A 20,762-nucleotide genomic window follows, 5' to 3' on the forward strand; every position below is an offset into this window, starting at 1 on the left:
AGCACTTTTAAACCGTTTTTCTTCAGCTGAAAGTGTTTTTGGAGTCCAAGTCAGACAACAGATGCCTTTGACAAAAGAGTCTGCAGTACCCGAGGCCCCTAAGTGAGGACAGGATTGCAAACTGAGCCCGGAAAGGCGGGGCAGAGCTGAGCCGCTGACGAGGTGCAGGGCTCCTGGTGGGCACTGATATTTCACGGAGTAGCTCCGAAACCTCAGTCGTCGTCCGGGAATAGTTCGGGATAATGTGATGTACTTACCCCAGCTTAGGTTTCAAAACCCACAGGGAAATTGAAAAGCCTCAAGTAGCAGTGTCTTCAAAGAAGAGCAAAGCAAACATCAGAGTAGTTCTGCTCAGGGGAGCAGATCTTAACTAACCCAGGCCAGGAGGAGCTGCCTGATGCTTCGGATGAAAAGTATTGATCCGAATGGAGGTTAAAAGGGTCACCTACGGGATTCCAAGCTTGTTTCAGAAAAAGGCTCAGCCCCCGCCTTCCTCCAAAGAGAATCCGGGGCAGGGCGCTTGGTCATCCTGAGCAGTTTCATTGCCACCCCCAAGAAATGGGGCTCCTGAAAAAGAGACACATTGCAGCCCTAATACAGGGAAGCAGGTGTCCGTATTCACACGTTTAAGACACAGAAACAAAGATAACTCTGTTTTAGATGTCTTTCCCTGCCAACTTTATCAAGGTATAGTTGACAATTAAAAATTATATATATTTAAGGTGTACAACTTGATTTGATATACGTATACGTTGTGATGGTTATCACGGTCAGGTTAATTAACACACCCATCACCTCACGTAGTTACGTTTTGTTTGTTTTTGGTGAGAACACGGAAGTGTGACTTTGAATTCAGAGGTCTTGAGTGAGATGTCCTCATCTATAAATGAGATCAAATCACTTTCAAGCAGGGATCAGCCTTAGTGAAAACTGAAAAGCCTGAAAAAAAATTTTGTGGGTCAGTATCACTACTATTTCATATAGCATAGTTTTAGGGAAATCTGTTTTCGTTAAATGTTTTTTTTTCCTTTTTTTTTTTTTTTTTTTTTTTGCGTTACGCGGGCCTCTCACTGTTGTGGCCTCTCCCGTTGCGGAGCACAGGCTCCGGACGCGCAGGCTCAGCGGCCACGGCTCACGGGCCCAGCTGCTCCGCGGCATGTGGGATCCTCCTGGACCGGGGCACGAACCCGCGTCCCCTACACCGGCAGGCGGACTCTCAACCACTGCGTCACCAGGGAAGCCCTGTTTTCATTAAATTTTAAAAATGAATTCATGAGGAAAAGATCTGTTTGATGCTTTCTTATAAAAGGCAAGGCCCCCGATGAACCCAAGGTTCTCAGCATTGATCACTACGAACTGGGAAATACCAGTCTGAGTTTCAAGTTCCAGTGTGGTTTTTGTTCTGCACAAGCACACACTGTCTGGCTACTGAGTCCACATGCGTGCCCAGCCCTGATTTGTGAACATGTCTCTTGCTTTACAAGCAGCATCCCTGGGGATGGAGGGGAGCGGGGATTAGCCTAACAGAAGTCACAGTTGTGTGCAGATGTGGGGAGCTGCCTTTGCTTCCCTGAGCAGAGGTGGCCTCCAGGGGCCGGTGGCTGCATCCCGGGCACGCCTGGGGTGTGTCTGGATTCTCCTGGGGCCGGGAGAGCCCTGACGGCACTGTGAGCAGAGGCAGCCAGAGAAGCAAGCCTGTTTTGCCCGTGCTCTGCCAGATACCAAGGAAGTGGTCGGCACCGTCAGACAGCTCGAGCGTAGGAGGAACCTGTTCCGTCAGGTGCTGCCTTCGCACTCGGCACTTGTAGTCTCAGCCGGTCGCATCGTCAGGACCGAATGCCTGATAGTTCTAGGAGAACACCGCCCCCTGAGTTTGTCTCGTATACAGCAAGTGCTCAACAAATCCAAGTTCCCCTTTCTCCGTGGTCCAAATGGCAATTTGAGGGGTTACCTGATGGGCTAGGTAATGCTTCCTCTGTCTCATCAATAAGGAAATTGAAGGTGCAGCAATGAGTCTTGCCCAGCACGCATGGAGGACTGTGGGCAGGGCCAGGGCTGGAACTCGGTTCCTCTCAATCTTGTTTGTGCTTTTCACCTCCATCACCACGCGTACGTGTGAAAATAGCCCAACCGAAATAGTCGCTGTTCCTAGAAACTGCTTATCAGATACACCCAGAATTCTACCTTTAGCAGTTCAATTTTAAAACCATTGCTAAGAACGGAGGAAATGAAATATAACCAACCAAGTGACTCTTTCAGATACGATCTAAAGACGTAGGTACAATTACTCTTCTCCTTCTAGTGGCTCTGCCCTGTTGGATCCCAGGTAATCCTCACAACCTTCCCTAGACAGCAGCTACGGTGACTTCGTAGCACTTGAGCACTTCATTATGAGCCCTACCTTCAAAAGTGCATTTGCCGTGAAACTCTCAGCTAACATTTACTTTTCCAACTTAATCTTACCAGAAGCGTTCTCAACATGAATTCTCATTTTCTAAAATGGCAAGATACTTTATTTTTAAAATCTCGTTATTTTAACACTGCATTGTTAGGTGTGATTTTTGACATCCCAGCAAGGCAAAGCTGCATCTCACCAGCTGCCGTTTCACTTATGGTGCATTTTGTCAGATCTTATTTTATACAGTATATGTGAGCTATTAATGTGGATCCCACAGCCCTGGAAACCGTTGTTTTTCAGGATTGCAAAGTTGTATTGTCTGAGCTTGTGGTGCAAATACCAGTATAGAGATTTCAAATAAGTAAGTTTGAGAGTCTCAGTATTATTATCTTGGGCTATTGGACCGTGAGTGAAGCCAAACCCAGAACACCAGGCGCACAGGTATGATTCTGCCTATTTCCTCTTTATCTCGTGAGCTCAGTCCACACACCTTTTACGTGGCCATCCTGTGGTGCAGACCCTGGGGACAACATGATCCTCCCAGAAACCGCAGGCAGAATGCTCTCTCTACTGATGGGTAGACCAGTAGTTCTCATGTGAGTCACACAGCAGCATACCTGGGGCCCCAAAGATTCTGATTCAGGTGGTCCAGCTGTGGGTGTTTTTTAATAGCCCCTCCCAGAGAGCAAACGTGTGACCTGGCTTGAAGTCACCTGCTTCGTGGGAAGCAGGAAGAGGAGGACAGAATTGGGGCTGGTTTGGTGATGTTCCCTTGTGCTCCATCGTGAGGCTCATGTCCTGGAAGAGAAGGAAAGCCACCTTTTGGCTGCACTGCTCTGTTTGGCTTTTGCTGTGTCGTCAGGCTTCTAGGGTAAGACCGAACAGTTTGGAGTTTCTTCAATAATGAATCATGAGATTTGGTTGTTTCAAACATGTTATGAGACATTTTGATAGGTCACGTTGCATTCTAATTGTGCTTTAACATCCACGTCTGTTTTCTTTTTTAAAATTAATTTATTTAATATTTATTTTTGGCCGCGTTGGGTCTTCGTTGCTGCGCGCGGGCTTTCTCTAGTTGCGGCGAGCGGGGGCTACTCTTCATTGCAGGCTTCTCACTGCAGTGGCTTCCCTCGTTGCGGAGCACGGGCTGTAGAGCGCAGGCTCAGTAGTTGTGGCTCACGGGCTCTAGCTCACAGGCTCAGTAGTTGTGGCGCACGGGCTTAGTTGCTCCGCGGCGTGTGGGATCTCCCCGGACCAGGGCTCGAACCCATGTCCCCTGCATTGGCAGGCAGATTCTTAACCACTGCACCACCAGGGAAGCCCCATGTCTGTTTTCTTGTTCTTTGAAAGTTTACTCTGAGTGAACATCTTCTGATAGGCATTACCAGCAATATGCTAGTGTTATAGTTAAGGATAAAAACAAGGGGATGATATGTGTACTTAAGGAGGATCATTAGTGCTTACACATGCTTCAACTGTTTTAGAAGTAAATCACTTCAGATGTGTCTGTGTGTCTAGTTGGAGGTTTAGTATCTGTTACATGGTTGATTTAACTTCTGCACCAAGATTAATGCCAAAATACAGGAGAAGCAATTATATGAAATAGGCCAGCAGTCTGGGAGTTCTCATCGTAGACATCTGCGGGGGCCCCGCTCTCACCCCCCGCCTTGAGTTGGGCTCTTTATGTTACTGGGCTTATCCCTCCGCCACCACCACCTCCCTCCACCCGCCGCCTTTGGCTCATTCCGTGGTTCTCCCTTGGTACACGCTCCTTCCAGGACCAGTTACAATCCACTCTTCACTGAAGCCTTCCAGACAGCCTGTTCCAACATGATGCTCTCATTCGTCTAACGTGTGTCACATTTCTCGTTTGTTCCACACAGGCTCGTGTTGGTTTCCAGTCTGCCATAGGCTGCGCTTTGGTGTTTCTTGGCAGGTCTTATCTCCTTGTGCAGGGGCTGGTTTCTATTTCTTTGGAGGCAGAGCAATTGGTTCCCACCAGATTGAACTGAAAGTCTAGCCAGAACATCAATGCCAAGTGTCAGTGTCGTCTGCTCCCATCATATGAAGACACCATGTTGAGGAAAGGCGGGTGGGGCGTAGAACAGAGGAGGAGAGGAGAAGGGAGGCACTTCGGTGTGTCAAGTGGCAGCTTTGTAACAAGTTGGCCGCTGAGGTTGACCAGTGTGCTGTGTGGCTTGTTACCGTCCTGAAATATCCAGGCAAAGAAAATGAATTCAGTGAGAATGAAGAGGTGCTTCTGACTGGGGCAGCTTTTGACCCGAGACAGCATGATGGAGATCAGGCATGGAGACGTCTAGCTGAAGAAAGGAGAGTTTTAGCTGAGGGACAGAAAGTTGCCAGAGATGGATGGATACTGGTCATTCGTGTCGGGACTAAGCTGCTCTGTTACTCAGTCATCACGTCGGTGCACCAGAGGTGGACTCAGCACTGAGCACTTGGGGGCGACGGCAGAGAAAGGCAGGACCCTGCCCTTGGCTGGCTTACGGGCTGCTGGGTGGTAAGATGGGCTGGAGCTTGTGTGTGGGAGGAATGGAAAGAAAGAGGAATAAAAAAGATACTTTGAGTGTAATCTGATGGTGCTCCAGGCAGGTAGAGGCATAGAGGAGGAGGCACATTTGAGACCTGAAAGCGTCAGCCTGAGGCAGGAGTGTACACATGGCTTCCCCTGGAGAAGGCTTTTCATGCCGTGCTTAAGTCTGAGCAGGAGCTTGCACAGAAGGCTGTTCACCCCCGCAGGCGTTCCCGCTCCTTCTTGCCATTTAACGTGTGTGATTCTGTTCCCGCTACCTGGAATGAGAACCCTCCGTGCCCCCACGTCCTGGGTCTGACACGTCTGCTTCCCGCTCAGAAGCTGCTCAAGTCTCCCTCCTCCGCGAAGGTTCCCACGGAGCCTCGCCAGGCTTCCCGTGTCATCTGCTCCCCGGGCTCTGCCCCCCTTCGGCGTGGGGACCTTATCTTTCCTACACATCCTGCCCTCTACTGCCATTCCTAGCTGATGCAGCGGCTCACACTCTCACTCCTAATACTGCTACTTGGCCTGAGGCTGCAGAGCTCCAGGGCTGGGTTTAGGGGCAGATCTAAGGCCCTTGTGGTCAGGCCATCCTAAAACTGCTGCCCTGCTGCCCCGTTCCTGAGTCTCTCCGGGCCGTTTAGTGTGGGAACTGAGCTCTGTTAGGCCAGCCATTGAGGGGACAGAGTGGACCGGATGAGTCTGTCTCTCATTGTGCTTTCACAGAGCCATGACCTTGATTTTAGAGCAACCTCAGCCATATTGCAGAGGGTTAGCTCTGCCTTATTCTCTAGTCTCAGCACTAAAGAAGCATCTGTCAGACAGCTACTGTGAAAGCGAAAAAGCATCATGGGTAAGTACTGAACAAGTGTAAGTTCATATGTTCACGACCAGAACCTTGAATGGTAGCCAGCGTCGTCTGAGATGAATGAAGCCGGATGCCCTAGATGAATGCCCCGCAAGACTCCTGAGAGGGCGCTGGGCAAAGAGAGAGCCCCTGTGTCTTTGGTGGGCTGTTGATAATGATGGAGAACGTCCTGTGCCTCTTGTTCCCTCCCAGAGTGCTGAGCAGATCGCCGCGCTCTGTAGGAGTTATAACGACACCCAGACCAACGGCATGGAAGGACCAAGGGAGAGTCAGGACCCGCCTCCGAGGCCGCTGGCTCGCCACCTCTCGGATGCAGATCGCCTCCGAAAAGTCATCCAGGAGCTCATGGACACAGAGAAGTCCTATGTGAAGGTAACAGAAGATGCTGTCACAATTTCCTGCTCCCCTCCTGTGACAGCCAGTTGTATGTATGTTGGCAGGGGTGTCCAGGTATCTGCCGGGGACCCTGCCACTCACGAGGGAGATGCCTGCTCCCTGAAGTGGCGAGTTGCTGAAGGGGAGGGCGAGAGGATGGAAGGGCTGAGAGGGCTTGCAAAAATGAGATTCCCCGGTCGTTTTGTTACTGAGGTAGCTTTCACTATGGAAACAGATGTTCTGGTTTGCCATTTGCAATCTGTGGGAAGGGAGCCTGTACGGGTTTAGGGAAAGGGGGAATGGAGATCACTTTAGGTGTTGAGGAACCAGGGAACAGCTTGTCTGCAAGCAGCTGCTGGGACGGGCTCCGGAGTGCAGGCGGTCACCGCGCGGGACAGAGCCCCGCGGCGGGGGTGCCGGGCATCTCGCAGGCGTCCCCAGCCATCACACAGGGCAGCGGCCGAACCTTTCACTACCCGGGGAGTTCATTTATTCATCTCAGAGGCTTCAGGTAGTAGTTTGAGAAGCATTTTACAAAAAATGCAGGTGCCTGGGAAGACAGAGTTCTTTTGCTTTAAGTATTTGCTGACGGTTTGGAATGGTTTTAAACTCATCTCATCAGCCAGTTGCTGGCAGCAGTGTGGGAGCTGAGCATCCAGGCCTGGCCTTGCCTTCACCTGCTGCAGTGGCCTTGGGCGGCTCCCTCCAAGCCCCTCAACCGGGGTCTGAGACAGCGGTGTTTCGTTCTAGCTCTAACACACTGTGTCCGTGAATTAAGCCTTGGTGTGTGTGTGTGCGCGCGCATGCACGCGCGCGCACACAGACACACACACACAGACACACACACACACAGACACACACAGACACACACACACACACACACACACCTCTCACCTTCTTTCTTCACAAGACTTACCTGAGCTTCCCCTTTCATTAACATCACTGTCATTTTATCTGAACTTTGCCGAAAGCCTCATTCACAGGCAGCCCAGGAGAATTACCCATAGCCTCTTCTTTTGGTCCTGCAGGGGAGAAAGGAAAACTGCAGAGACGGCAGTTCCATTTCATTTCCCACTGTGTCTTTTCCTGTATTGGATGTGGGGAGATGAAGTGAACATCCAGGGGCTTCCGACAGTGACCTTGCCCAGCAGCTCTGCGCGCCGTGGCAGCTTGGTGATGGCCATGGTGTTCTCACCTGCAGGGTTGAGGGCACAGTTGAGAGCGGAATCCAAGTCCCTTTTTATTTTTGTCACTGCTGTCGTTATATTTTACTGTTAGACCACTTTGAACGGGAGGGTCATGCATCGTGACGCTGGTCTAGGACTGAGACGGATGCTCTGGGCGAAGTGCATACAAAGGATGGCTCTCCCTTCTCTCTGCGAGAGCCCTGCCCTTTGTCTCCTTGGGGCCCCCGTGTTGCAGCTCTGGCTCCGCGGCTCAGCGAGGCCTCCCTCAGTGTGTCACTGCTCCTGGATGGCAGTGACCGGCTCAGGGAGTGACCACAGCCCACCTCTGCCTCTGACAAAATAACCAGTGCCTGGTGCCTATGGTGATTCCCTCTCTCTCTCTCTCTCTCTCTCTCTCTCTCTCACACACACACACACACACACACACACCCCTTTTTCATTTTTTAATTTCTTTTTGTTGCTGACATTCAACATGGACTTTTACTTGTTTTGTAACCTGGACCCTCTGCACGTGACTTGGCGTTTTCAGCATTCATGTGTTCCCTGAGATAAGACTCGGTGACTTCTCACCTCTCCCTGCTCTGCAGCGGCCGCCGTGGGGTCTGGGGAGGACGGGAAGGCCAGGGCGGATTTGATTGTGAAGCATTCAGTGTCACAGGCCTGTCCACTTGCTCTCAGGACCTACACCACAAGGCTGTGGAGGCTTCTGGCTTGACCGGGCTCTCCAGAGCTGGATTTCTCCATCGTAAAAGGAGGCAGACGTAGTTACCTACTTCTCATAGTTTGGGACTCAGAATTCTTTGGAATAAATGAAACAAGAAAAAGAACTCTTTTCTATCACTAAACTATATCCTGATCTTGGCTTCAAATTATTTTAAAAAAACCTTTATCTAAAGAGTTTTGTAAATATAGTCAACTCCCACTATTCTGTACTGTTGGAGCCCAGTTTACTGGAGATTCAAAGATGGCCTAGACTGTAAACATGATGACTGCTCATCTTCAGAAATGTTTTCTTGCATTTGAGCATGGGAGTTTGAAATTCTGCTCATGCGTCAGCCCCAAAGCCGAAGAGCTCTCCGGATCTTGTCCCGTCCGTGTCAGCTCAGCCGTCCACGCTGGAGCTGTCGCCTTGCTCTTTGAGGCAGACAAGGAAGCCAGGTCGGCCAGCGGATGTGGCCACACCTGAAAGAGGTACCTGGCCAGAACTCACTTCTCTGAAGGGAAATGAGTGTTCCTGCTGCAGCAGCCGAAAGAAAGGTTCTGGTTCTGCCACTGAGATATTCAGATACGCAGAGTAGGTGATCGAGCTATAAAGAAAAATGTGGAGTCCAGATGCTGGTCATACTGTGTTGTTAACCTCTCTGAATTAGCTGAGCAGGAACCACCACTTGCAGGGCCAAGCGTTTCAACCGGACATAAACTTCATTGTTCCTAATGCGAGTCTGAGCTGCAGCCCGGGCTGCCGGAAACGCTTGGGTATTTTGGAGACTTAAGGGTTAAAGACTCTCTTCTGTCTTTCAGGATCTGAGCTGCCTCTTTGACTTATACTTGGAGCCACTGCAAAGTGAGACCTTTCTGACCCAAGATGAGGTAAATACCTTCCCTTCGTCCGCTGACCCATAGGTTAGTCTCAGTTTGCCTTTTAGCAGACCTAGATTTTATCTACTGATCCGCAAAGAACATTTGAGACTTCGGATCTTCAGAGAGACCCAAGCGTCACCTCCTTCAAAGCCATTTATGTGGCCTCCATCCCGTGAAACACAGTGGCCGGAGTTATAAATGACCGTGCCCCTTTTGTAGTAGAAGGTGTCCCCCACATTACTTTTTAATACATGGCTTTTTAATGTTAAATGACAGTAATTAGTTCTTTCCATTTTCCCCCCAGTTTGAATTCTGAAAACTTGACACCCACTTCCAATTATTTTAGTATTACAGGGACCGGGGCAGTCAAAGTCTCTGTGTGTGAGCTATGTCCCCTACTGAATATGCCGTCTTCTTTAAAGGCTTCACTTCTGTCTCCTTCTTGGTGAATGACTTGTGGTTCATTTGTGCGTCTGGGACGCAGAGTGGTATCTGGGTCGCCGTCGCTAACACCCTCTCTTCGAATTCTGATCCTCACGTACACAGATGGAGTCACTTTTTGGAAGTTTGCCAGAGATGCTTGACTTTCAAAAGGTATTTCTGGAGACTCTGGAGGATGGGATTTCAGCATCGGCTGACTTTAACATACTTGAAACCCCCTCGCAGTTCAGAGTAAGTATTTTAGACTTAGGTTTAAAGCAAACATAGGTGGGAACAGTGCAAAATTCTCCCTTTGAAGAGAAAGTGTTGTCCCTTGACTATTGAAAAGGTAAGTTGAGCGCTCTCATTGCATGGCTTTCCTCTGGCGGGTGGTAACAGGCGGCTCCATCTCTCCCTAGAGTAAATGCTCTGCGACTCAGACGTCTGGGCAGCACAGCTTCTATGGAGTCTGCTTGCTGTTGACACGCACGCTCCTTACTCAGCTCTCCAGAAGGATCTGTAGGGCGATTGCTTCTGAGGCAAGAGCACCTCCTGCCTCTGATTCTGCATCTCTGTGGTCATGTGACCTAGGTTTTCACTGGCTCTGAGAGAGCCTCCTCTTCTATGGAGCCCTGTCTCCAGTGTGGCCATTGGTGACTGGCAAGAGGTCCCTCCAGGTGGGGACAGGCGGAAGGCAGTAGAAAGGGACCAAGAAAGTACACAGCAAGCATCATTCGTCCCAAGTAATGCAGAGTCAGCTTTATTAATTAGCCTCTCAGATTATTTATATCCCACTGTGTCAGACGTATTTTTTCTAGAACGTTCTTTCTTGTCCCTGATTGCGCACTGTGTCAATAGGCTTTGCTGCCAGAAACTTTTCAATCAAACAAGCTGTGCTAGAGGGACGCCCGGGCTGTTCTCCACCTACTGGGCAAAGGGGGCCGCCCGGGGCTGCTTTTAGTCAGTGCCTTCCCCGAGGCATTAGTGCTCTGGTGTGCGAAAGACAAATGCCATGGAGACAGCAAAGCGGTCAGACACCATGCCAGAGCCAGCAGACAGACACTGATTAAACCACGCCTGATGTAACTTTTCCTCTTTCCTTCTAGAAACTACTGTTTTCCCTCGGAGGCTCTTTCCTTTATTACGCGGACCACTTTAAACTCTATAGCGGATTCTGTGCTAATCATATTAAAGTACAGAAGGTTCTAGAGAGGGGTAAGTTGCTCATACCTTTTACAGCTATACTTTTGAAATTGTAATTGTTAATAAAATCCCACACGCAGCAACGAAGTTCCCGCGTGCTGCAACTAAAGACCCAGTGCAGCCAAATAAGTAAATATATTTTAAAAAGAGTAAATTTGTATTCGTCAAGTAGGGGTAAGTGTAATTTTAATGGATTATGCTCCAGTGTTGGCCTTGAAGTTGACAAACATGAAGTTTTCAGTTTATTTCAGTGTATTGGTGACAGTGAACGTGTGTACCGAACAGCAGAGATGTTGCTCTGCCACGTGTGACTTTGCTGTTAAATTGCATCTGGATTTCTTTTTTCACCAAATGCCTTGCTCTGAAAACTTTTAACCAACCATATAAGCCGCTGGAGGGGGTAGAAAGCAATGTATGCCATTTTCTTTCTTTCTTTCTTTTTAAAATTAATTATTTTTATTTTTGGCTGTGTTGGGTCTTCATTGCTGCGCGCGGGCTGTCTAGTTGTGGCGAGCGGGGGCTTCTCTTGTTGCGGAGGATGGGCTTCAGTAGGTGTGGCTTGCGGGCTCCAGACGCGCAGACTCAGTCGTTGTGGCGCACAGGCTTAGTTGCTCCGTGGCATGTGGGATCTTCCCGGACTAGGGCTCGAACCAGTGTGCTCTGTATTGGCACGCGGATTCTTAACCACTGCGCCACCAGGGAATTCCCTTCTTTCCTTCCTGTTAACCTTCTTCTTAAGCCCGAGGATCCACTGCAGAAAACCACCACCAAACAGCAACCACCAAACTCACAAGAAGTGTGTTACCTAAAATTAAAGCCTCTTTGGTGAAATGGGCGCTTATCGCAGGCCACGTTCTGTCACTGAAGTACCTTTCGTCTCTCCACATTGTTATCGTCTTATTTTATTTTATTGACTTTAATTGAACATTTTTATTTTTCTGAAGTCCAAGTGGACCTGGGTGACCCACCTGCATTGCTCGTCCCCTTCATGTCAACAGCAAACATTACTCTGTGGAGCTGGCGAGATGCCTGAGCTTTGGCCGCCGACTTGCAGCGGGTCAGCTTGGGGGCAGGTGGCCAACACGTTGATCTGCCTGGGCTTTCGGTGACGGGCCGGCCAGTCAGCCCGTCCTGGGAAGTGCAGTCAGAGATTTGATGTTAGCAGTGACCTTCTCCAGGTGTAGGAGTGTTGGAGGGAGTTTTTGTGCCACAGTCACCATCACTGTTGTCATCAACCCAGTGTTTAAGCTATTCCTGTAATAACCTGTTGACAAAAATAATCAATGAACAGTCTATAATAGGAATAGAAAAGAGTTTTATTTGAGCCAGACTGAGGAGTACTGCCCAGAAGACAGCTTCTCTGATTCCTCTGAGGATCTGCTCTGGAGAAGCAGGGCTGTCAGCACAGTTTCATGTCTTGTCAGAACAAAGAACATCAAACAAGTCAGGGATACATTCCTTCCAGATTTCCGGAAAACCAGATCAGCACGTACACAGCCAGTCAGTATGGCCTTGGCACCTGGGAAGGAAGTCTTATCATGGAAGGAGGACCAGCATTGGCGTCCCAGGAAGGGAGGCATTTCATCTTTAATTTTAACATGGACATTCTTTACTTCTGGTCAATGCACCCTTTTCTTTAATAATTAAAGCAGATGTACAGTGTATGTTTGAAAGGCCACGAACAGGCTGTTTTTTACATTAAAGTTAACTCGTGTATAGGCCAGAATGACTTCCCCAGACCTCAATATGTGAACATTTCCTTTACCACACCCTAAACTAGCAATGCTCAACTGAGGTTTTGTTATTACCAAAGGCTTTTTTCAGTCATCACACACCTCTTTAGGTATGAGATTAGAATTCTCGGATTTGTCTCTTTCAGAAGATATTTTTCTATCCCATTCTTTGGAATTCTCATTTCTGGGGCAGAGATGAGAGGAGGCCTTTAAGCTCAAGGTCATGAGCAGCAGTAATTCAACCTGCACGGAGAACATCAAACAAATACAGGTCCCCAGGGGTTGCTCCTGTTCTGCATGGGCCCTACAGTGGAAGGCGTCTTATGAAAATATATGTAATCCTATTCAAGGTCACCTGAACCGGCTCCGGGGAAGCTCGCCAGGCTACCTGCGTTTTCTCAAGTGTACCTGGAAGTAGGACCTGAACCTACTGAAGCTTAAACTGTTACAAATTCCCAGGATAAAAAGTGACTTCCCCAGGACTTGAATGCCTTCTTCAGTTAGGGTTGGCCTCGTGTAGTTCACTCCCGTTATGATTTGCCCAGTGAACCAGGGCTGTCTTGCGTGACGACGGCGAGTGCTGGAGGGGATTCTGCACTGGAACTTTTTTAGTTGTGTCAGCAGGGAAGTAGGAGCCAAGCTACGTTCCAAGCCCTTTCTGTCTGTCATCAAACGCTCCTTGATGGCATTGCCATAAAGAATCCGGAGTTTGCTCTTCCGTGTTTCTTTTTCAGAAGTGGGGAATGGCCTCTCTGTACTGTCGTGGAGGGAGCGTAGGCTTCATCCAGACACCGACAGTGTTTAGCCAGGTCCACTGATGCAGTTCTGCCATTTGGTTTAAATCCTAGAACAGGCTCAGGTTGAAAAAGGGAAGTCTTGGAGTGCTTCAGGCCAACAAGACAGAGCCCAATCTGTCTCCTCTAGTTCTTTAAACCAGAAAGAACTAGTTTCCTCCCATGAACACCTTCTTATCGACAGTGTAGTAAATTAAAAGCATACCAATGGTTTGCTCAGTTCCTTCTTTGCCACGAAGATGAAGGATCATCTCCCCATCCACTTTGTGTAGTAGCCACGTTCAGAATGGTACTGCATCTCCTACAAGTTCCATTTTACCTTTGTACAAAACCCCAAATAAAGATTTGTTTTCATCCAAATGGGCTGAATTCCAACAGCTGGTCAACCAGTGCCAGCAGGTGGAATCCAAAGCAACGGCTGGGGTGTCCACTGGCACCCTCATAACTGAAAGCACTTGGGTTCGTGTGTGTACCTTCGTGACACGGAACAGAGAGGTGGTTTTCACTGCCCAGAGGGGTCTGAATCTGGTGGAAGGTTTAGATTGCTTGGAACTGTAGAGATGGAGGCTGCAGTGCTTATCAACTTATTTTTAAAGGAAAAAAAAGCTTGCTTTGCAGATAGCCCTCAAGTGTATAGAATAAGAAACAATTTGCAGGACTGTAGAAGTGGATCATCTGTAATTCCATTAAAACCTAAATGAAGCAGAATTTAATTCATCCTCCTGTGCTCTTCTAAGGGTCTTTTAATGCATCTGCTTGTAGCTAAAACTGATAAAGCCTTCAAGGCTTTTCTGGACGCCCGGAACCCCACCAAGCAGCACTCCTCCACTCTGGAGTCTTACCTCATCAAGCCCGTTCAGAGGGTGCTCAAGTACCCACTGCTGCTCAAGGAGCTCGTGTCCCTGACAGACCACGAGAGCGAAGAGCATTACCACCTGACAGGTAAGAAGCGAGGGGCCCAGGCCGCGATGTGACGGCTGCCGCCCCCCAGGCCCACGAGCTCCCCTCTTCCCTGCTTGCTTTCACATTCTGGAACATTTGTCAGTACTGTGATTGTTAACCTTAGGTACCATTTTAGTACGTGAAAATAGCTAGGTAGTATGGCCATCCCTGTAAGGTGGGCAAAATATTTTGGCAAAAATTATCTCACTGGAATAGCCTCTGGAAGGGTGTTTCCATTTTCATTTTTCAGAGAAGATAATTGAAGCTCAGTGAGTTGAAATAAACTACTTCAGGTTACGTGGTTAACAAACAAAGAGTGCTGCCAGGACCAAAACCCCGGCCTGTTTTCCTACAACTTTGAAATTGTGTGTGGTTTGCTGCCCAAGTGCGGCTGATCAAACATGTTGTGTGAGGCTCCACCCTGTGGACGGCTCTGAGCGGAGCCTGACTCTGAAACCAACACCCGAGGACCCGTGAAGCTTTTTACGGCTGACGCGGAGGTGTCTTCTTTTGTAACCTCAGAAATTATTGGCCTAAGATACAGATTTGTCAGATACACAAAGCCCCTCACTTTGATAGTAAACAGAGTATCTGTTAAAGAGCTGCTGTTTGGATCGCAGAGAAAGAGTGATGTGTTCTCCACGTGTCAAAGCTAGGAGGTCCAGTTACGGTACCTGTAATAAAGCACGTGGAGAGGGAAACAAACTTATTAATAAACATTAGTATTACTGAATAGCAAACACCAAGAAGAGTGTAAATGAAACTAGCTGTTTTTCTGTGACAAGCATACTTTTGTATCGTAAGTAATGAGGATAATTTTTTTGTATGAAAGTTAAAGCTTATACATAAATGATACAGATTACGATTAGCATTCAAATACTGTGTGAATGGTTCACTTTGCATTAAGATGATCTTTAAAGGGGGTCTGTTAAAAAGTTTTCTTCCCAACGTCCCTCCAGACTGAATCAAAATACCAAATCAGAAGAACAAAGTATGAAAAATAGTGAATTTGGAGGTGACTTGAAATTTTCTTTTTGCCTTGGATGAAATCATTTTGTCCCTCACATGCCCACGCATAAATGCAAACAATTGCTCTGGCAACTGGGCATTTACAGAGGCTCTTGCAACTTGTTGTTAAGAAAAATTGTCATTGATCACTATTCCAGTAAGTGGTCCAGGAGGAGAGGCAAAGTTCAAAAGCAGGTATCCTGTGGCCAGTCAGCCTCAGACTCCTTACGTCTGTCTTTGGAAGTCTGGCAAAAAACCGAACCCCTCTGCACCTGAGTTTTCTCACCTGTAAAATGGCATTGGTAACAGGTCCTACAGTCATCGAGTTATTGTGGGGATTAAATGAGATGCTTCACATAAATCGCCTCATAGAACATGCCAAGTAGAAAGGGCTCAATAAATAGCTTATTATTAGTGATACTTTTTACTTGTACTCTGCCTCATTTCAAAAGGAATTTGAGGTGGAAGAGAACTCTGCTGTTCTTCATATTGTAACTAGGTTACCGTGGGCTGCCTGCATCATACTCGAATGCTGCTGCTCTTAGTGAGAACGGGTCTCGGATTCTGGCTTGAATCTTGAACCTTTTCATTACTGCTGTTGGGCAGGATTTCAAACCAAACTTATAAATGTGATTATAAATATGACTGCATATTTTGCAGAAGCCCTGAAGGCAATGGAGACAGTAGCGAGTCACATCAACGAGATGCAGAAGATACACGAGGATTACGGGACGGTGTTCGACCAGCTGGTGGCAGAGCAGAGCGGAACAGAGAAGGAGGTCAGTAGGACTTCCGGATCCTGAGAGGCTGAATGCCTGTGACCACCGGGTCTGGAGGCCACCTGTTAGGGACTTCGTGCAGGAGAAAATGCCTAAGATTTTCTTTTTGATCTTAATGCTTATAACAAGCCTCACCACTTAGGTATAAATGTAACATAAAATTGATTACATGGGTTTAAAAATATAACCTTATGTCCTGTTAATATCGTATTAAAAAAAAGAAGAAATATCACTGAGTTCGTATCTGTACCTCTTCCTCCTTTCCCGTGGAGTGTGAGGTTAAGACAGATCCCAGAGGCTAGAACATAAATGGAGCGCTGGGGCTGGTGGGGGTAGGATGGATAAAGGCAGTGGCAGTCAGCATGTGGAGAGAATTAAGAGCTTTTCTCTTGGGCTTCCCTGGTGGCGCAGTGGTTGAGAGTCGGCCTGCTTATGCAGGGGACACAGGTTCGTGCCCCGGTCCGGGAAGATCCCGCCTGCTGATGCAGGGGACACGGGTTCGTGCCCCAGTCCGGGAAGATCCCATATGCCGTGGAGTGGCTGGGCACGTGAGCCGTGGCCGCTGAGCCTGCGCGTCCGGAGCCTGTGCTCCACAACGGGAGAGGCCACAACAGTGAGAGGCCCGCGTACTGCAAAAAAAAAAAAAAAAAAGAGCTTTTCTTTGTTTTTTTCTTTTCTAACCTCAAATATCGGTGCTACCTCCTTACTTACAAAAGTCGTTTAAGTGGAACGTCACAATTTCTCTATTTTTCTTCTCTGGCTGGATTACTAAATTTAGAATTTTGAGTTTTAAAAAGCCTACATATAAGAAGTAATATAATTTAAATAGAAAAAGACAAGAACAGAAAACAGCTGTAGTTTTTTTTTTTTATTACAATCAGTTTCAACGTTGGTACCTCTGCAGGCCTAGTGTGCTTTTGGGATTAGACGTGGTGAGTGTACTAGGTCTTGGATGAAATGTTAACAAAGGCACTTGGGATGAACCTTGACACTGGGGTGGAAGGAATGCCATCCCACAGGGCAGGAGGCGTGTCTCACCCACAAACAATGTGTGCATTGGAGCAAAATGCCTTCACGTTTATGTTATTTTTCAAACAGTTTGATGCTTAGCTCATATTTTCAAAATCGCCACTATTTAAGGCCCCATGTTTACAGGAACCATAAAAATCAAAGTGAACGTACTTCTGTGACCATATATGTGTGATCCCTCTCTCATATGAGACAGCCTCCCCCCAGGGTTTCCACGTCTTCTTGATCTCCTGTTTTTGCCATTTAGGTCACAGAACTTTCAATGGGGGAACTTCTGATGCACTCTACAGTGTCCTGGTTGAATCCATTTCTGTCTCTAGGAAAAGCCAGAAAGGACCTCGAGCTCACAGTATTCGGTCAGTACTCCATTCAAAAGAATGTAAACTTAAAAGAGGCTGTCAAGAATGAAGAACCTGCTAAACCCAGCTAACTCGTGATTTCCAGAAGGACTCAGAATCATTGCTCTAATGGCTTTGACTTAACATGGACAGCTTCCAACTCTTTAGAACTCTTGCCCTACATACTCATCTCCTCCCTTCTGCTTGGCTTAGTGGATCTCACCACGTGTTACGGGAACACATCTCCCCGAGGCTATTTTGAAACCTGCTATCTTAGTAGTTTGCTGCACTTCAGAATGTCTTAATTCTCCCGGACAGCTGGGAGAGTGGGTATAGACCGTGCATGCTCACTGAGACGAACACACATGTCCTCAGCGTTCAATAAAACAAAACAGGAATTCAGAAAACAAAATGCCAGGATCTCCTTCAGATAATGGCTCTTAAATTAGCAGGTACCTCTGCATAATTCAAATATGAACAGAAGGAAGTACCACTTATTCACTCATGTCAGCATCATGGGATCTTGTAGAGCTTTGTTCTATTAAAATATTCAGCTACAGTTCAACCTTGGGAGAGTGTGTATTAAATAATGAAAGTCTTTTCTTTCTTTTTTCCTTTCTTTAGTTTTTAAGAGAGCCGTCATATTGGTTTATAAAGAAAACTGCAAACTGAAAAAGAAATTGGTAAGACATGAATTAATTTAAATTAAAGCTATCTTTTCATGCCTGTTATCTTCCTATTGTTGAACTGGGAAGCCTGCTAAGGATTAAGGCCTCACTGAGTGATGCGACTTATTCCGGAGGTAACTAACTAAATCAGATACTCAAGGTGTTTCTTATCCTCCCCACCAAAGACGTCTGTTTTAAAAGAAGATGTAGACAAATACCCATGCTGGGCCCTACAGAGAAAACCAGCTTTTCTATCCCTAAAAATGGTCCACGTTTTCTCCATACACCTGAGTCTGTGTAATTTTGGGTTTTTTTTTTTTAGAGGTAACATGGGGTCATGGAAAGCTTGCTTGTCATTTTTGCTTAAAGATCTAGAACTTTCTGCTTCCCAAAACATGACTCTGCCCTGTCCCCAATCCCTGAGAGCACACCTGACCTGATTCCCTTTTGCATCCTGAGCCCCACACGGTGGCAGGTCTGCACCAGGGTGAGCTCACAGCTTCTGTCGTGCGCGCACATGCCCGCGGGAGCGAGCTTGCTTTAACACTGTTCTTGGTGGGCTCTCACGCTGCAGCCGTCGAACTCCCGGCCGGCACACAACTCTGCTGACCTGGATCCGTTTAAGTTTCGCTGGTTGATCCCCATATCCGCGCTTCAAGTCAGACTGGGGAATACAGCAGGTAATTGTTGTGTGTCGTACAAATGCCAGAAAAAACATTTTAAGGGAATTTTTAAACTGTGGAATGAAAAAGTAGCAAAGAACCTGGGAATAATTTTTGGTATTTTATCTTATAGGCAAGGAAAATGAGGACAAGAGAGATTGGAGAAAGTAAATGCCAGTGGATGGCTTTTCTTTGCCAAATACCTCTCTTTATTGCTTCCTTATTTTCACTGTCGATGGTTTTCAACATTTTTCTAATATCCTAATATTTCTAATTATTTTAATAACTTTAGGGATAATATCTATCTCTAAAATTTGTTAAAGAAACAAAGGTCCACAAATTTAAATTTTTACAAATTTTGATACACCAGAAAATTTCTTAAGATTAAGCTTTATTACAGGTGATATAAAAAAAAATTTCCACTGTGGAAAATGTTCAGAGATCCTTTCAGAATAACCCTGTCCTGGTGACAGTACCTCTGGTTAAGCAAAGGACCAACAGGCTGAGGCCTGCAGTGACGGCTGGGCCCCTGTTCAGTTTTCATTGGAAGTGCTCATGTTTCCTGGACCATGACTGAGTTTGGGGCTGGCCTCCTTTACCTCAAGAGCCTGAGCACATCCTACCGTTCCTTCTAAGGAACGGGGTTGAAAAATGGGATCCATTTAACCTCTTTCCCAGAGATGGAATCCAGGGTAGGGCGAAAGCACCAAGACGGATGGGAAACCTTAGCAGGAAGTGTACAAAGTAACTACAACGTATTTAACTTCTTGTAACTATTTGTGAAAGTCATACATAGGAGGAGCCACACCAGAAAATGATGAGAGTCAGGATGGGGAATATTTAACTCTTTAAAAAGTTACTAAAATTGTGGTTTTTAAGCTTCACAAGTGTCCTTTACCACAGCATCTTTGGCAAATTTGCGGCCCCTTGTTTCTTTTTACACAGGGACAGAAAATAATTCCTTATGGGAGCTGATCCACACCAAGTCAGAAATAGAAGGACGGCCAGAAACCATCTTTCAGTTGTGCTGCAGGTATTACTGACTTCCAGAAATTAAAGCCAATGGGCATAAGACAGAATTATGTTCTCTTAAAAGTGGGTTTATTTTTAGTGCTCTCCTGAATGTTGATGACTTCAGGATCACACCCACCCTCTCCAAACTGGCAACTGCGGCTCTAGGAGAATATACATTGATTAAATATACATCCAAATCTTAGTGCTTGAAGGAAGTTCAAAAGCGATCAATTCTCGCTCCTTTTGTAAATGACGAGAGACCGAGGCACACAGAGGCTGGGTGACTCGCTGTCAGTCTGTGCTGAGAGCAGTCACGTGCCACGGGAGGGCCAGGAGGCGTGGAACGGAAGCAGGACGAGACAGCAGACACTACAACATGTCTTCTCTTTCCCCGCCAGTGACAACGAAAGCAAAACCAACATTGTCAAGGTGATTCGATCTATTCTGAGGGAGAACTTCAGGCGTCACATAAAGTGTGAATTACCTCTGGAGAAAACATGTAAAGATCGCCTGGTACCCCTCAAGAACCGCGTTCCTGTCTCAGCCAAATTAGGTAAGAACTCTGCTAGCCTTGGGTTTATTCAGGAAAACATGACGAGCTCCTCTGCAAGGATGTATGCTTTCAGGAGAGAGCAGCAGGTCATCGCTTTGTAACTCATCAGCAGTAGCTTCGTAAGCTCTACACCACACACCCGATACACAGGGTGACATGAGAATGTAGCAGCAATTTTATTTCCTTTTAAGAAGCCTAAACATGCTCGGTCCCAGACCTCCTTTTATAAAACATAAGCACCCCCAATCCAAATCCTGACACAGTGTGCACTTACCGTCTTCTGTCTTTCTTCCACTGAGATGTACAGGAGTCAAGGGACTGTTGTGCTCATTGCCGCATTCCCGGTGCTCAGAACAGTGCAAGGCCTCTAGAAGGTCAACACTCAGTGAATTAAGGTCAAGAAACCTAATGCTCGCTAATACTCATTCTTAATAAGCCCACAGGTAAACATTCCAAATCATGCTGTTCTTCAACTTTCTGCCCGTTTTTAAAATGTCAGCTTAAATTTTTAGAACCTTCTTTCTATGTTAACTATTTTGTTAATATCACTGATCTAGTTTTTAGTCTTACAAAGTGTATCTCTTCTTTTTGGTCACAGTTTGACCTCCTCAAATTTTCCTCTACTGGCAAAATAAGCTACAGCCATTAAAAATACACTGTTGTCTGCAGAAACACAA

At 47.0% G+C, this 20,762-nt stretch overlaps 1 protein-coding gene across 2 annotated transcripts in view; it reads left to right on the top strand.

The window, feature by feature from the left end:
- The window catches only part of TIAM2 (TIAM Rac1 associated GEF 2), a 126,804-nt gene that overhangs the window by 104,427 nt on the left and 1,615 nt on the right, over positions 1–20,762 (top strand). For both annotated transcript variants that reach the window (XM_082668996.1, XM_082668997.1), the window contains 11 exons: positions 5,992–6,171; positions 8,883–8,951; positions 9,489–9,614; positions 10,469–10,577; positions 13,855–14,034; positions 15,703–15,821; positions 17,098–17,206; positions 17,813–17,871; positions 18,431–18,536; positions 19,464–19,551; positions 19,931–20,085. In XM_082668996.1, the coding sequence (XP_082525122.1) occupies positions 5,992–6,171; positions 8,883–8,951; positions 9,489–9,614; positions 10,469–10,577; positions 13,855–14,034; positions 15,703–15,821; positions 17,098–17,206; positions 17,813–17,871; positions 18,431–18,536; positions 19,464–19,551; positions 19,931–20,085 (1,300 nt within the window). The remainder of the gene's footprint in view (positions 1–5,991; positions 6,172–8,882; positions 8,952–9,488; positions 9,615–10,468; positions 10,578–13,854; positions 14,035–15,702; positions 15,822–17,097; positions 17,207–17,812; positions 17,872–18,430; positions 18,537–19,463; positions 19,552–19,930; positions 20,086–20,762) is intronic.

This window comes from Grampus griseus (genome assembly GCF_964374135.1).
Source record: "Grampus griseus genome assembly, chromosome: 13".
Taxonomy (NCBI): Eukaryota; Metazoa; Chordata; class Mammalia; order Artiodactyla; family Delphinidae; genus Grampus; species Grampus griseus.